The sequence below is a fragment of the Pollachius pollachius genome, assembly GCF_949987615.1.
Source record: "Pollachius pollachius genome assembly, chromosome: 9".
NCBI lineage: Eukaryota > Metazoa > Chordata > Actinopteri > Gadiformes > Gadidae > Pollachius > Pollachius pollachius.
The window spans coordinates 2,096,264-2,111,786 of NC_136942.1; the positions used below are offsets into that span (position 1 = coordinate 2,096,264).

Sequence of the window (15,523 nt, forward strand, 5' to 3'; positions counted from 1 at the left end):
TTACTGTCGTGCGAATGGCATTCTGTCATGTGCTTGGAGGAAAGAAAACGAACAGCAAACACAACATGCATTACATGCACATACAACGGTATTGTATGATCGATATTCGTGTCCTCTTTCACGCCAAGTGCCCCAGTTTGAAGTTCAACTCCTGGTTGTGCGCACGCTGCTCGCGCCTGTCACCTAATTGTTACTTCCCGTTTGGCCGTCATTGATTGGCTGACAGCGGACCACCTGACGAGTTTTGGTCGGCGTGTGCGTCAGTAAACTGACAGCCACTGTCGAAAGAGCACTTATAGTTGTCACCAGGGGCTGAGTTCTGTTGAATGAAGAATAACCTTACCGAATATATTATCAGATATAATTCATTACCCCAGGAAATGCAGTTTCCTTTGTAATTCTTATCGACGCGTTGCCGACGATAAATCAGTGACCGCATCACCCGGCGTCGGCTGTGATCTGCCAATGTGTACGTACTTGTTCCAACAACCGGCTTACTATTGCATTATCCAGCGCATAGACTACTCCGTGCCTACAGTGTACCCGCAGTAATCCGCAATCGGTTTGAATCAGAACATACTGTGGCTGTTGACGTTAGCTAAATAGTAACTTTCGTTTTGCCATGAGCTAAGCTGGTACCGTTAGCCAGCCTGCTCCAGGTGAAACAGGCCTTTGACATGCTGTGGTGATCTGAAGGTTCACCCGGAGGCTGTCCCCGGGTGACCCTATTTCTGCATGATTCTTGATTCATGATTCTTGTCGTGACAATGTTTGTTCTCCACCTCACAGATTACTGACTGGCCATTGTGATCGAGTTTCAAAGTATCAAATGTCTGGATTGATGTGCACCCGCATCCTTCAAAAAGCCGCAAGCTGCACGTTGTTATTTAGTTGCAGTTCGTCTTCGCAGGTGACTATCTCCCTCACTTATTTGATACATTTCCGCAAGGTTTTGTAGTCTGTTAGCCTATTAATTGTTCAAGGTGCAGGCTTGATCGATTTGTTTTAAAAGTTGATCAGCGTTACCGATGACTCTCAAAACGTTAAACTGTGTCCAGTGGAAGCAGATCGGGGGTCGCTCAACAGCTGGGGCTTTAGGTGGGCGGAGCCTCTCAACTCGTCAGAATATGGACTTCCAGCTTAACCAGATCCAAGTCAACAGCATTTTACAAGCAAACGAGCAGGTAATACCCACAAAGCATGCATGTATTACCATGAGCTTACTATAGACGCAATCTTGTGTATGCAGTAAAACGCTAGATTCTTGGTGTCATGCTATTGAACGTTTCAAACACAGTTGTGTGTGTGTGTGTGTGTGTATTTCAGGCTGTGAGTATCCCTGGGTTTGATGGCAGATGCCTCAGTGCTGTGAGAAAGTTTGAGAGCAACCATCTTGCTGCTAACACACCTAATGAGGACCGCCACAGTGCTGCCACCTGCCTGCAGGCATGTTTAGTACACCTCTACAGACACGCTGTATATACTCTGATTCGTTCTTTCATCGTGTGTGTGTGTGTGTGTGTGTGTGCGCGTGCGTGCGTGCTGTTCAACCCATTACTCTCTTATTTCCGACGGTGTAGACGCCGGGAACGCTCTTCGGCGTGTTCGACGGACACGGGGGCTGGGCCTGTGCCCAGGCCGTCAGCGAGCGGCTGCTGTCCTACGTTGCCATAGCGATGATGTCCCTGCGGAGCCTGGAGGAGCTGGAGTGGCTGACGGAGCAGGGCCGGCCGGTGCCCGCCGTCCTGCAGTGGTACAAACACCGCGGGGACGTCAGCTACCAGAAGTCTGCCTCCTTCTACCGAGAGCAGCTGCGGGTGTTCTGGCAGGAGCTGCTGGACCACGGGGAGCACAGCGACGGCATGAGGTGTGTGTGTGTGGTCAGCGCTGACCTCCTCTTCCTCTTCATCTCTCATCGTTCGGTTAATCTCGGCTATCGATGCTTTTCCTGCTCGCTAGCGGAGGACAGAAAAAGCTCGGCGTGTTATGTAAGTCGTGGTGATTTGTTTACCTTGTAATGTACATGGTGATTGATTTAAGTTCGCGAAGACTTGGATCTTATCCGTGTCAAGACGCTCCTCTGTTGCAAAGTTAGACTGTGGCTGTTGCACATGGAATACTACATACATACATGGCAAACTGCGTTTTCATTCCGGGATTAATAACGTACATCTTAAATGCACGTTGCACGAACTGTGAGTTTGTTGTCGTGTCTGAACAAGATAAAAACATGCCAGAGCTGGTTTATGATTGGAGATGCTATTGACATTGTTGGGATGACACCAACGAAGATGTATCATTCTGTATTCAGCCCAGCAGAAGCTATGGACTATGCCTTTAAACGACTAGACACAGACATCTCTCTGGAGGCCCAAGTGCCCCTCTCCTCAGACCTGCTGAAGAGTACCGCCATCCAGGTAATGGGTACGGGGGGGTGCCCCATTGGCTTTGTTAAAGGTGACATATTATACCACCAGGTGGGAGTTTGAAAAGCCATTAGATAGATGAGTAACGTTTGCTACAGTCCAAGGGGTAGGCTGGTAGACTGATCTATCCAGCAGACATCTAGGTGGACGCGCCCACGTGTGATGTCAGACGAGGCCGGTTTTCCAAACAGCTTGTAAGGCTCACCCCAGACACACCTGTTGGTATAATAAGTCACCTTTTTTATATTATTTATCTTTGGTTGGAATGTGACGGTTGACTTGGTGTCACAATCGCACTACCTTTAAAACAACAAAAAAGTTAAAGGATCTGAAACCAGTGGTCCTACTCATTAGTGCTGCACGATTTGGTGAAAAAGTCATATTGCGATTATGGTGGACCATATTGCGATTGCGATGTAATAAACAAATGGTGTCATGAGTCTACTTGCTTGGTTGTCAAGGAAAATGCACACAGATTGCTGATCATATTAAAATGTTTATTTCTCAACTCGAACATACAAACTTAGACTAGCATAAAAAAATACAAAAACTAAAAAACAGTACTGTTTTCAAAATAACAATATTTTACAAAATTGAATAAATAATAAAAAAATATCTTTTTCAAAATAAAAGCATTTCTGCAGTGCAAACTTGTTAGGTTTTCTCAATAGTACATCTAAATAAAATAAATAGAATAAATAAGAAAAAACAAATTCAAATTAATTTTTTTTTTTCTTGCACTTTTTTTTATTATTAAATCGCAGCGTTTTGCGGCTATACAATCGTGAAGGCTGATATCGCGATTGCGATTCGATAAGTCGTGCAGCCGCACTACGACACATCACCCCGCCTTCACTACTACCCGGGCCCTGCAGGTGGCGTTCACGGGCTGCACGGCGTGCGTGGCCCACCTGGACCTGGAGGGGATCCACGTGGCCAACGCGGGCGACTGCAGAGCGGTGCTCGGGGTGCAGGAGGACGACGGCTCCTGGAGCGCCCTGCCGCTGTCCCGGGACCACAACGCCCAGAACCAGGCTGAGCTGCAGCGCATCCGGGCCAGACACCCCCCCTCGGAGACGGACACGGTGGTCTCTGAAGACCGCCTGCTGGGGGTAAGGGACGCACTGGACGGAGAGGAGCTGAGATGTAAACGAATGGCTCATGCCAGTACTAAATGTCTTGCGCTTGATGCTGATGGTGAAATGACCACCGTCCGTTTCGTTAAAATACACGATGCAGCTGAGAGGGTCACCCCTCTTGTGTATTCATGGCTACAGTACTGCAGGGTTGTGCTGCTGTACTTCTTGAAAAACTAGGTTTTCACAATCAAGGCCAGACAACAGTACCTAAATAGACAAGGTGGGTGTTTATATTGGTTCATTTAGCTTTGCAAATGTGTTTGAGGTCCTTGAAATGAGTTTTAGTTGGTCTTATCTGAAGTGCCCCATCTACAACCAAGGCGCTGCTGAAGTCGCTGTTCTGCCTGGTTCGTGTTGGGTGAGACAGGTCTTAATGCCCCCTGCTGTGTTCTGGCTGGTTCTTGTTGGGTGAGACAGGTCTTAATGCCCCCGCTGTGTTCTGCCTGGTTCTTGTGGGGTGCGACAGGTCTTAATGCCCCTGGTTCTTGTTGGGTGCGACAGGTCTTAATGCCCCTGGTTCTTGTTGGGTGAGACAGGTCTTAATGCCCCCGCTGTGTTCTGCCTGGTTCTTGTTGGGTGAGACAGGTCTTGATGCCCCTGCTGTGTTCTTGTTGGGTGAGACAGGTCCTGATGCCCCTGCTGTGTTCTTGTTGGGTGAGACAGGTCCTGATGCCCCTGCTGTGTTCTTGTTGGGTGAGACAGGTCCTGATGCCCCTGCTGTGTTCTTGTTGGGTGAGACAGGTCCTGATGCCCCTGCGTGCCTTCGGCGACGTGAGCTTCAAGTGGAGCCGGGAGCTCCAGAGCAGCGTCCTGCAGAGCCTTGAGTCGGGCGTGGACCTGGACAGCCTCAACATGTACCACTACACACCGCCCAACTACCTGACCCCACCCTACCTGGACGCCGCTCCGGAGATCCTGTACCACAAGCTCCGCCCCCAGGACCGCTTCCTCATCCTGGGCTCTGACGGCCTCTGGGACGAGATGGGAAGCCAGCAGGCCGTCCGACTGGTCGGAGAACACCTCAGTGGGGTTCACCTGCAGGTATTCATCTGTTGTCACTTGCTTTGTTTCCGAGCTCGCTGATTTATGGTAGACACCTTTTCCATTTAGGGGCGGGGCTATATTACCTTTCAGGCTATTGGTGTCTGTACTCGCCTATTAGATTTGGGGGGCGGAGCCAGAACGTTGGATTGATGTTGCCTGGTAACCCAAAACTGCCAATAACATTCTATCCTCCTAACTCATGCTATAGTATAAATTAATCAATAGAGGGCATTATGAGTTCAAATGTTATGTAGGTTTGTAAACTTGATTTGGACCAGAATGAATCCATAACTTAACTAGGTAACCCACTTCATCACTTTAAATCCAGAATAAGTTGTTTCAGGGTTGGATTTTCCTTTTAAAAGTTGTATCAGCGATGCTAGGCCGAAACATAAATGATCCCATTCATCTGATTTTTCCTCACGGTCTGCTGTCCGCCCGCCCCATAAGCAGGCCTTCAACAAAATAAATAGTATTCCAACCAATCACCGACAAGGGGTGGATGTTGTGGGGTTTTGCGCTGCGTTCATGACAGGTTTTTACTGGATGCACGAGACACGGAACGGAGGTGCGAGCTGGCTCCGTTTGTTGTGGATCTCGCTTCAAACACCAACAGAAGAGACCCATCCTCGCTGACACGACCTTTAAACATTTTTCTTCCGTATTGATTCCTTCACCTCCTTGGTGTGGCCGCTCTCTGCTGCCCCTGCAGGCCCCCGTGTCGGACAAGCGTCTGAAGCTGGGCGAGATGCAGGACCTTCTGCAGAGACGCAGCGCTCGGGCCACGCGGCCCTCCGACCTCAACGCCGCCACGCACCTGATCCGGCACGCTCTGGGCACCAGCGACCACGGCCAGCTCTGCCCGGAGAGACTGGCGGCCATGTTGGCCCTCCCGGAGGAACTGGCCCGGATGTACAGGGATGACGTCACCGCCACCGTGGTGTACCTCAACTCGGACCTGAGCAAACCCCAGAAGAGCTAGCAGAGACCTGTTAGTCTCTCTGCCAGAGGACTGGATCCTGGAGCACATACAGAGACAGTGACCGATCACATATTCTATGATATTTCTTTTTATTTTAACAGATTGATTTTTATGTCAACATGACAGTGGCGTGTTGTGTTTTATGTACGTGTGTATTACACAAATATCTCGCCTAGCTTTAATTGTTACCATTGTAACAGATTTGACACAGGTTGTTATCAAGATCCTTTTTAATTGTAGTGTACGCGTCATCTATGTGCAGACTTAATTAATTAAGGAGCCACAACATTTGCGAGCCACGATGCCCCTTCAACCTTTTACTGGGATGAGACCAGTCCCTTATGGCACAAAGAAACCAGAGCTGCCTGCTGTGAAGTGCGGCCACCAAAGAATATACTCGTGCGCGTTGGACCGTTTGATACAATTGGACAATCAGTTTTCTTTTTTTAATTAAAAATGTTTGCAGGATAAGCTTTTATCTATTCCTTTTTTTGAGTTGTTTCAATAAAGTAAAGTTTGAACCATAATGTCTACTATTTTCTATGTCTCCATAGCTAATAACAAACTTATTAACGAATTTAAATGTTGTTCACATTTAATTGGTAAGCAAGCGGGTAGTTTATGAACCGTCCGTGCAGCCCCTGAGAGCGTGAACGTAAACATGTATTTTATGTTTACATTTACTATGTAAGTTTTACATCTACCTAACTGATTGATCCCATTTCGATTGTCATTTGTCCTAAGATTCACATCTGACAATGTATATTTGAAATGTATTTTTCTCTTTTCTACAGAAACGAATACAATGAAGGAAAGACTAAACATATAGGATAACAGGTCAGTTTAAACGATGGTGGCGTGTAATAGTAGTCGAATAGTAACTAGTAATAATAATCCTTTGAATCAACAGATTATTAAACCATTTATTGTTGATGGTTAATAATCAAATGAAAAACAAAGGACTATAACCGCAACTCCAAAGAGGGCTGGACAACTGGCAAACCCACAAAACAAAACATAAATCCAGTGGGAAAAAGAAAAAGTCCTTCCTCCCAGCGATTTGCAATTTAAAATTGGTCAAATTTGGAATTGATAATAGATGTTGGACTTTCTTCTACAGCGGTATCGTGTTACAATTTCCTAGTCATTCAAATGCTTTAATATCGTGTTTCCTCCTTCCAGGTCCGGCAGTCTGCGAGCCCATGGTTTTCCCCTGCCAATACCTGCTGGTAATCTACTACTAAGGAGTAGGCTGGAGCACAGGCTCTCTGTGCCCCCTCCGCCCTCGAAACTCCCCCAGGTCCGGGAGGGCAGGACTACCAGAGGTTGGTTCCACTGTGTACCAGTAGAGGGCGCTGCCGCACCTATACTGGGCGGGAGCGGCCCGGAGGTGGATGACACCGACACAGAATAATAATGGGTGTGGGTGTTTAAACACCGGGCTTACTGCTCGTGTTAAAGGTCAGAATACAACTTTGGTCTTGTCACCATGGTGATCAACAGATCATCTTTTTGTTTGTGATCTTACTCAAATTAAGGTCAACACATTGCTAAAGATATCACAGTAACGGTCACATGACACACTATTGTGTACATAGAAAGATATGGATTTTCTTTCTTTAGCCATATACTAGGGACCTGCATCATAGTGTTCCGTTTGATTTGTTATCGAAGGGTTCTTTGGTTAGTCAGATGTTCATTATTAAATTATATTGTGTCTGTAAAAAGTCTTTGGACCACTTTGTTTCAGTGTTGTCAATATTTAACCTTCCTGTAATTACTGCATTGCTGCCTTTACTTTTTTACCTTTGTAACTCTTTGTTATTCTAATGAAGGCGGATTCAACCTGGGAGGAGCATGAGATTACAAACACAGTCATTATGAATAACCATTAACTAGCAAACCCTTGCAGGGAGAGAGTGGTTGAGTTAATCAGAGAGAGAGCGAGAGAGAGATCAGGGTAAAGGTTACTACTTCTTTCTGTGATGTGCGGAAGTGAAAAAAAGTGAAACTAGCTGTATAATGTCATGGCAAGCATAGCTAAGCAGTTTTCAAAGTCTTTCAAATACCATCAAGGCATCATGGATTCGATATTCTCCGAAGTGTACTTGTGTGCCATGTGGATCATGTGAACTTTAAACATCCTTGAGAGCTCTCTCTCTCTTTATCTCCAGGGCTGGTGGCTGTGAGGAATACACAGAAGACGTGGAGGAACTGAGGAAACTGCAGGATCAAACCAAATCTATAAGCAACACTTAAGCATCTTTGTTGAAAACACTATTGTTTCCGCCATTATATTGGTCTTGTTTTGAATATGAAAGCGTCTGGATGAAATCCAGCACAACGAGGAAGGTAAGATCCAACATTGTACTACATTGTCAAAACTAAATTAAATTGCAAAATGACAAATATATGTGTGTACCCCTGGGTTTAATGTTGATGTGTGAGCAGGCACATACATCTATTATTTTTTTTATTCATGTATTCTGATCAAAGTGTTTATTATAAAGGATGACTCAGAACATGTTCCAGGAAGGCTTGTATCAGGTGTACGTCCGGGAGACTCCGCCTCCTGAAGCCAGCGAGGAGGTAGACCTGAGAGATGCTAGGATCCGCCGCTGGTTCGGGACAGTGGTTGGCAGCAGAGTCTGTGTCACTGGGGTACAGTCCTACTTCTGTACAGTCCTACTTTTCATGAATCTTAAATACAAAAAATGGAAACTGGTCTATTTGAACACAGGTTGTCCCACTTTATCTCACATCCAGGCGACGCAGGTTGTCTCTGCCCTGGCCTGCATACTATCCACAGTTACCTATTCCTGTGTGAGCTTCAACTGCTCCATGAGCATGACCATGCCGGTGTGGTCCAGCGCGTTTGTAAGGTCATTTATAACGCGCAGAGGGGTCGCTCAAAGAGAGGACCCGACTGCCTATTAATCACTGATCAGATCATGCTTTGATTCAGCGAAACAAGAATCAACAAACATGTTTCTCTGTTCCAGTATCTAGGCACAGGGGCTTTGGCTTTATTTCTCCCCAAGAAACCCACCAAAATGAGGGTAAAGCCTTGAAGTCTCTGCTGTCTTCCCTGTTATTAAAATATATTATGTTGTATTATGTGTAATCAATCAAATGATCTATCCATCTATCTGTCATTATTGTGGACAGGTTGCCGCACTGATGGTCCTCAACCTCTTCAGTTTCCTGCTGGGATTCAGTGCTCTGCTGTCCTTCGCTGTGAACTCTGTGCACGCAGTAGCTCTCAAAACAAACCAGCAGGTAAGTCTCAAAGTGCTGGAAGAAAAGATAGATGATACAGCCTTCCCATCTACTATCTACTTTGATATTATGGGGAACATTGCATGAATGAAGATCACATTTCGAATGTTGGAAATATTTAGTTCCACTGTGTTTGATGATCTAAAAGTAACGCTGTTCTCCGTTGTTCTGCCTCCTGCCAGCGGATTGGGTCGCGTGCAGCCGAAGGCAGCTCTATAACCTTTACTGTGCTGTGTATGCTGGCGTCCCTCTACACGCTGTTCCTGACCTGGAGGGGCTTACGTCGCTACAGCGCTCCCAACTCACAGACCTATTGCCCAGTGTCACAGGTCAGTACCCCCCAAGACAACACCTCTACGACCTCAGCCCCTGACATAGGTCACGACCCCTAAGCAACACCTCTACGACCCACAGCCCCTGACATAGGTCATGACCCCAAAGCAATACCGCTACGACCTCAGCCCCTGACATAGGTCACGACCCCAAAGCAATACCGCTACCACCTCAGCCCCTGACATAGGTCACGACCCCTAAGCAACACCTCTACGACCTCAGCCCCTAACATAGGTCAGTACCCCCCTAAACAAAAGTCAGACACAGCGATTTATAGAGTTGAATTGCAGTAGTAGAATGTACTTCGTGAGGTAAATGGTGTGTGTTGAATCTTGTTGGTTGTTTCTTGTTTCCGGCAGCATCTCGATAACGGCACATCTCCGCTATTGGAGCAAGCGGAACTCGGCCTTTAGATCCAGCTCTTGAAGAGGACCCTGCGGCCTCTGGCTGCATGGGCGGGGGGCGCTGACAGGGTCTCGGTGGTGCTATGAGGCCAGGGCGGGGTTGAGGTGCCAAGGCTGCACAGTGAAAGGGCTGAGCAGAACAAGCTCAATAGAACAACTAGGTACATGTTTACAGAACAGCCAAAGAGGGAGAAATAAACAGTTTGTAAGTTATGGTGAAAAACTATAGTCAATTATAAAACCACTCCACATTCCTATCTCTCGAAATAAAAAAAACGATGTTTCATGACAAGCAAATGGAAATGGGCTGTTCTTGAATGAATGAATTTCAACCCATTCTGTAAAGAGTACCACTAGAGGGCAGTCATCATCTGTTAAGTTCCTGTATGACACAAAACACATTTAGGTCAAATACTTGCAATCTAAAAAGTCCCCCAGAGTCATAAATAGTCATGTCCAGTTTATTTTCGAAGCCCCTCCGAGTGAGGGTCTCACAGGGTTTCACAGGCCCAGATTTGATGACGATACCTAAACCCACAAAAGTCCTCTCAAATTAATCTATAGGATTCTGAAGATGTTTTACTTACTTGTCCAGAAACAACTCAAAATCTTGAAAATATCGTAATGATTAACTCGAAAGAGATGCAAGACCATTTAATCCAGCAGACCGTTTGTAGTTGAACCCTGCACCTTTCATATTAATCGGCTTAAGTAGAGCTTTTCAATCGTGTCCAGGTAGGGTGGACATGAGACAAAAGAGTTGTACCCCTGGCTAATCACACACACACACAAACATGCAAACGTGTTTGTGTTTGTGTGTGTGTGTGTGTGTGTGTGTGAGAGAGTGAGAGCATGTGAGAGAGAAAGTGAGTGAGAGAGAGATGTGTAAGAGTGTAAGAAGGAACCAGTTTCTCACGGCATACGGGGTTAACAGCTTCCAGCTGTCCTCTGCTTGGCAGCAAAGCTACAGGAACACTGTGGGGAGGGAGGGAGAGGGAGGGAGGGAGGGAGGGAGAGGGAGGGAGGGAGAGAGAGAGAGAGAGAGAGAGGTCCGCTAGCAAAATGTATGAGGCAGAGGAAATGAAGGAGGGGCCAGGGGAAGAGTCAGGCCATTCTCAAAGTCGATCTCTTACTTAATCGAGCAGCATCTTTGTGTTTCTGGAGTTCACAAATCACTTCTTGCATATACACTTCACGATAGAATGTTCAGAGGTCTCTTCTGTGTTGTAACACACTACGCACACTACCCCCCCCCCACACACACACACACACACATAAATACATCCACACAAACACACACACATAAATGCATACACACACACACAAACACACACCACATACACATAAATAATAATACATACACCCACACACACACACATAAATACATACACTCACACACAAACACACACATACATACAAATACATCCACTCACAACACACACACACACACATACAAATACATCCACACACAACACACAGACATACAGACACACAACCCACACACACAAACAAAAGCACACACACACAGTCCGTTGCATGTATATGACTTGTTTTGCTCAACTCATTAATGGTATTAATATAATCGAATCATTCTTTTTTTGAGACGCCTGGTTGTGTGTGTAAAGGGTAGACTTTAGGCGGGTGTGGGAATTCCTTGAGGACCATTTGTAATGCGAATGCTGGTCTGTGTGAGACGATGTGTGGGTGAGTGTGTGAGAGGGAATGCTCCGGGAGCCTCCTTTGATTGAGATCTGGCGTCACTGACTCAGAGCCCAGATAAAGCGAGCCAGACAATGCTAGCGAGATAAAGTTAGCATTTCGAAGAATGAGTCGGTAATGAGTAACGAGCGAAGGGGGTTGGTCGAAGTGACGAACGCGTGACACAGGATCACCTGAAGAGCAGGACTGTTCATGTGACCACCGGTGCACACACACCTCTGGGACACACACACACAGAAAATAATTACATCTGTCATATTGAGAACATTCAGCAATAATTTATTTTCATAATCTCAAGAACCACCAAGTCTTCTCATCTGGAAAATTCATTATCAGTTGCCAACAACACAGTTTTGAAAAATGTAAAGTTACTATACAAATTCTTAATAGAAAAAATGAATAAATTAACTGTGGAATTTAGTTATTTTTTTGTCAATTCCACATTTTTTTAAACCTACAACACCATTGATGTCTGGTTACAGTTCAACAGAAGTGATCAAATCAGGTTACATGCTCTATTGTTTGGTAGAATAAGTCTTCTACTATTAAACTGTAAGTTAAAATAAGCTTGGTTCTGCACATCTGGTTTGGAATCTATAGTTTACATTGAAGGGTAGTCTAGCTCCTACGTGACTTAGCAGTAACTGGTCATTTTGTAGCACCTGAAAGGGTTGTTACGATGTCAGAAATCAAACAAACAATACTGGTTTCGTATAAAATGGGGTATTGTTAAAACAGTGGTGAACGTTAAAAACCCCCACAAAACCGTACGGCGTCCCTCCATACATACGGAAAAAGACTGATAAAAGTTAGTTTTATCCTTTTCTCAGACTATATATATATATATAAAAAAAACACCCTCATATGTCGCTATAAAGTACAGAAAGTATGGCATGTTTAGACCTAAAGGGAGGGACAGTACATCACACTTCATCACGTTGAGCTCAGAGGTCAGAGTTCACCACAAGGACAAAGGTCAAGGTTCAAATAGTGTATAAAGACGCGCTCGTTGTGGAGCAGAGAAGGCAGATGCTGGATAACTTTTAGAGGGCGGGGCCAGGGGCAGAGGAGGGGGCGGAGCTTATCTCTAGCTTGCATGGCAGGACATGCACGGGTTCATGGCCGACAGTGGTCTCTACTGCGGCTCTGATGCGGGCGGGCTGCGAGAGGTTGGGCCGGGGGCGTCGCAGCGATCCATTTTGGGGGGGGGCTTCATTCCTTTTTCTTTTTTTTTACTAACTACTTAAGTCATCGCACAGTACTTGCGGGACAAGTCAAACAGAACCAGCCATGCAGAGTCTGGTCCCACCGTCTCACGCTGGGTCGAGGAACACGGACAGGATGACACACGCTTTACAACAATGACACGTGGGACACGTTGAGAAACAAACAGGCCGGTGGCTTTCCTGTGTCAGTGCTGTGAAATCGGGTGAAAGCAGACCAGAATATATATCTTAGGAATGGGTGCAAAGGCTTTTCCATAAAGCATGAGTAACTATCTTTCGTGGTGAAACCATGCAAAATTATGTTTTCGTTTGAGGGGAGCTCGGCAGATTTCATGCGCCGTTTTCAAACTAAGTGTGCTCTTAATTCCCTTTGAGGTCAGGATTTGCATCGACACTATATAAAGTCCTAGGCCTAAGTTGGAGCTCACAGCAATGCGTTCAACCCCATTAAGAGATGCCTCCCCGACCACTAAAACTGTTTGTCTTGTGCTTCAAAACCAAAGGGAGAACCAATGTTTCCCGTACGCAAATAAACTTGGGTTTAATACCAGGTAATGATAAGATTGTTTGTTTTAGTTACACAACGGGCACGTTTGTATCCTTAATGACAGTACAAGCTTGAAGCACAACCTTTTTTGGCACTGATAAGCCAACATTAGTATGTGCTTCAACTATAATCATGTGTCGTGCTAGTCAGACTCTGTGTGTGTGTGTGTGTATGTGTCTGGGTCAGAGCACTGTGATTATACAGTTGACCGGGCCTAGACTTCCAGGATCAACCGACTGTTTTACTGCACTGACCTGCAGATGATGTGTACATACGACTTGCACTGGAAAGACCGACAGAGTGACCCACAGACAGATAGGGGCAAATGTGTATTCCGATTTTCAAGAGCCTAACGCATCACAATACCAGTCTCATTCAACGACTCATTGACTGACTTGACATTTCCGTTAACACTAATATGTTTGTATAAGGGGCTGTCAATTGCTTTTTTTATTTAGTTGTTAAAGATAATGAAAGAGATGTTTTCCACATGTCTCCTCACCACGGAGTCCCAAATGCCTGAACAGATCAAGAAACACAAAACATAGACAATATACACAAACCTCTGAAACACACACACTCACATTCACACACACTCACACACACACACACACACACACACACACACAAACAGACAAATGAGCGTTTACTGCCAGCCCAAACCCTTCGATGCAGTAACAGGCTTTTGTCTCTGAGCCACAAAGAGTTTTCCATCGTGTACCAAAGCCTGTCTCTCACCCATGCACCAGTTGCACTGCATGCACTGCTACGATGTGTTATTGCTACAGCCCTCCTTCCCACAAAGCCATCCAGCCGCCCACAAACAGAAGCTAAGCTGTGTTGTTGTTGTCATCCTGTGAGCGTGTTAGCCTCCAGTGGGCTGTGCAGTCCGACGGTCGTCTACGACCCCCGAGCCGCTGTGGGGTCCGTCAGTCTGCTGGATCTTTGGTTGGCGGGGGACGTTATGACACAGAGCAACTCAACCTCGGTTTTCGTATCGTTATGTTGAACACACAGATTGTAAAGAAAAGCACAGAGGGACGGAAAAGAAAAAGAAAGACTAAACGGGGAACCCAAACCTAGCTATCGGGGCGGGGCGTGTGTAGAAAGACGGTGGCTCCACTCCAGCAGGGGTACCTGTGGGCAGTACTGGTCGAGGCTCAGAGGACAAAGGTCAAAGGTCCGCTGTAAAACGGGGTCCGGGTGAGGGGGGGTGTCTGTGAATATGTGTGTAGTGTCTCGTGGAGCCTTTCCCCCCAGAAAGCGTTTCCTCTCTTAATGTTCAGCCCTCGTTGAAAGGCTCACTTTCTGATCACCAAGCACAAGGAGTTTGGGGTTGGGTGGGGGGAGGGCTGGGGTCAAAGTTCAAGATCGGAGTGTCTCTGGTTGTCTATCTGCCCCCCATCACGCCCCCCCCATCATGAAGTAGTCCCTGAAGCCCACGAGACCCCCCTGCTCAGCGTGATGGAAACACACTGGTGTGGAGGAGAGAGAGAGAGGGAGAGAGAGCGAGAGAGAGGAGAGAGAGGAGAGAGAGAGAGAGAGAGAGAGAGAGAGAGAGAGAGAGAGAGGGAGAGAGAGGAGAGAGAGAGAGAGAGAGGAGAGAGAGAGGGAGGGAGAGAGGGCCCTATTTTAACGGTCTGAAACGCAAGTGAGACGCGCCAAGTGCAAGTAGCTTTGTGGGCGGTTCTATGGCGATGACGCTATTTTACCGGCGCAAAATGCGTGCAAATCTAAAAAGGGTTGGTCTGAAGTAGCCTAATTACCCGTAGGTGTGGTTTGGGCGTAACGTGCAATAAACCAATGAGAGTGCCAGCTCCCATCCCCTTAAGAGCCATGAGCGCATTTGAATCTGACGAGTTGATATTTTGACAGCGCGTCTGCAGTCTCCGATGAGACAGATGCACATGAATTTCAAACTTCAAATGGCTCAGTTTATGGCCAAATAATATGGCCTAATTCACACATGGAATAAGGTTTTCTTTTTTGAGTCCTCAAAAAAATTTTGGCAAAGAAAACGTATATGATATAACATATGATATGCGGTAACTGTGCTTCTATTTAATGATATACGCAATACATTATAAACATCGTTTCTTATCAGTATTGTATGCATTATCGTTATCGACTTGTGTTCCTAATATGCATGTGTCCCCCCGTTAATATGCATTGCCATGGACTGTATTATGCGTTAGTGTTAAGTTTGCGTGTGTTTAAACAGATGGACGCACACACGCGCGCCCGCTTTCATTCATTCTTTTTAACACTCACTCGCGGTAAAACAATGTTTTCTCACGATCAAATACTCATCAATCCTAAAAGTTATGGGCATGTACACGATGTCTGTGTCAAGAAAATATGTGTTTGCTGTACGGTGTTTGCAGATGCATTGATTTAAGAGTACAACTTATTACCGCTGTATCA

At 46.0% G+C, this 15,523-nt stretch overlaps 3 protein-coding genes across 8 annotated transcripts in view; 2 read left to right on the forward strand and 1 right to left on the reverse strand.

The window, feature by feature from the left end:
- Window positions 1-298: 298 nt before the first annotated feature.
- pdp2 (putative pyruvate dehydrogenase phosphatase isoenzyme 2) lies at window positions 299-6,105 on the forward strand. Its single transcript, XM_079743373.1, has 9 exons — window positions 299-469; window positions 790-910; window positions 1,059-1,184; window positions 1,327-1,446; window positions 1,581-1,867; window positions 2,312-2,417; window positions 3,302-3,538; window positions 4,307-4,606; window positions 5,322-6,105. The coding sequence occupies exons 2-9, from the start codon at window positions 830-832 to the stop codon at window positions 5,589-5,591; spliced, it is 1,527 nt and encodes a 508-aa protein (XP_079599499.1). The 5' UTR covers window positions 299-469; window positions 790-829; the 3' UTR covers window positions 5,592-6,105.
- Window positions 6,106-8,102: 1,997 nt separating this feature from the next.
- On the forward strand, window positions 8,103-9,699 carry tmem253 (transmembrane protein 253; the record flags this gene model as incomplete). Its single annotated transcript, XM_079743982.1, has 6 exons — window positions 8,103-8,252; window positions 8,358-8,468; window positions 8,594-8,650; window positions 8,760-8,870; window positions 9,053-9,199; window positions 9,563-9,699. The coding sequence occupies 6 exons, from the start codon at window positions 8,103-8,105 to the stop codon at window positions 9,614-9,616; spliced, it is 630 nt and encodes a 209-aa protein (XP_079600108.1). The 3' UTR covers window positions 9,617-9,699.
- A 1,883-nt stretch (window positions 9,700-11,582) lies between these two features.
- frmd4a (FERM domain containing 4A) overlaps window positions 11,583-15,523 on the reverse strand; it is a 74,153-nt gene continuing 70,212 nt past the window's right edge. For all 6 annotated transcript variants that reach the window (XM_079743558.1, XM_079743561.1, XM_079743559.1 and 3 more), the window contains one exon: window positions 11,583-15,523. This exon is cut by the window's right edge and continues 686 nt beyond it. The gene's annotated coding sequence lies outside the window, so the exon portion shown is untranslated.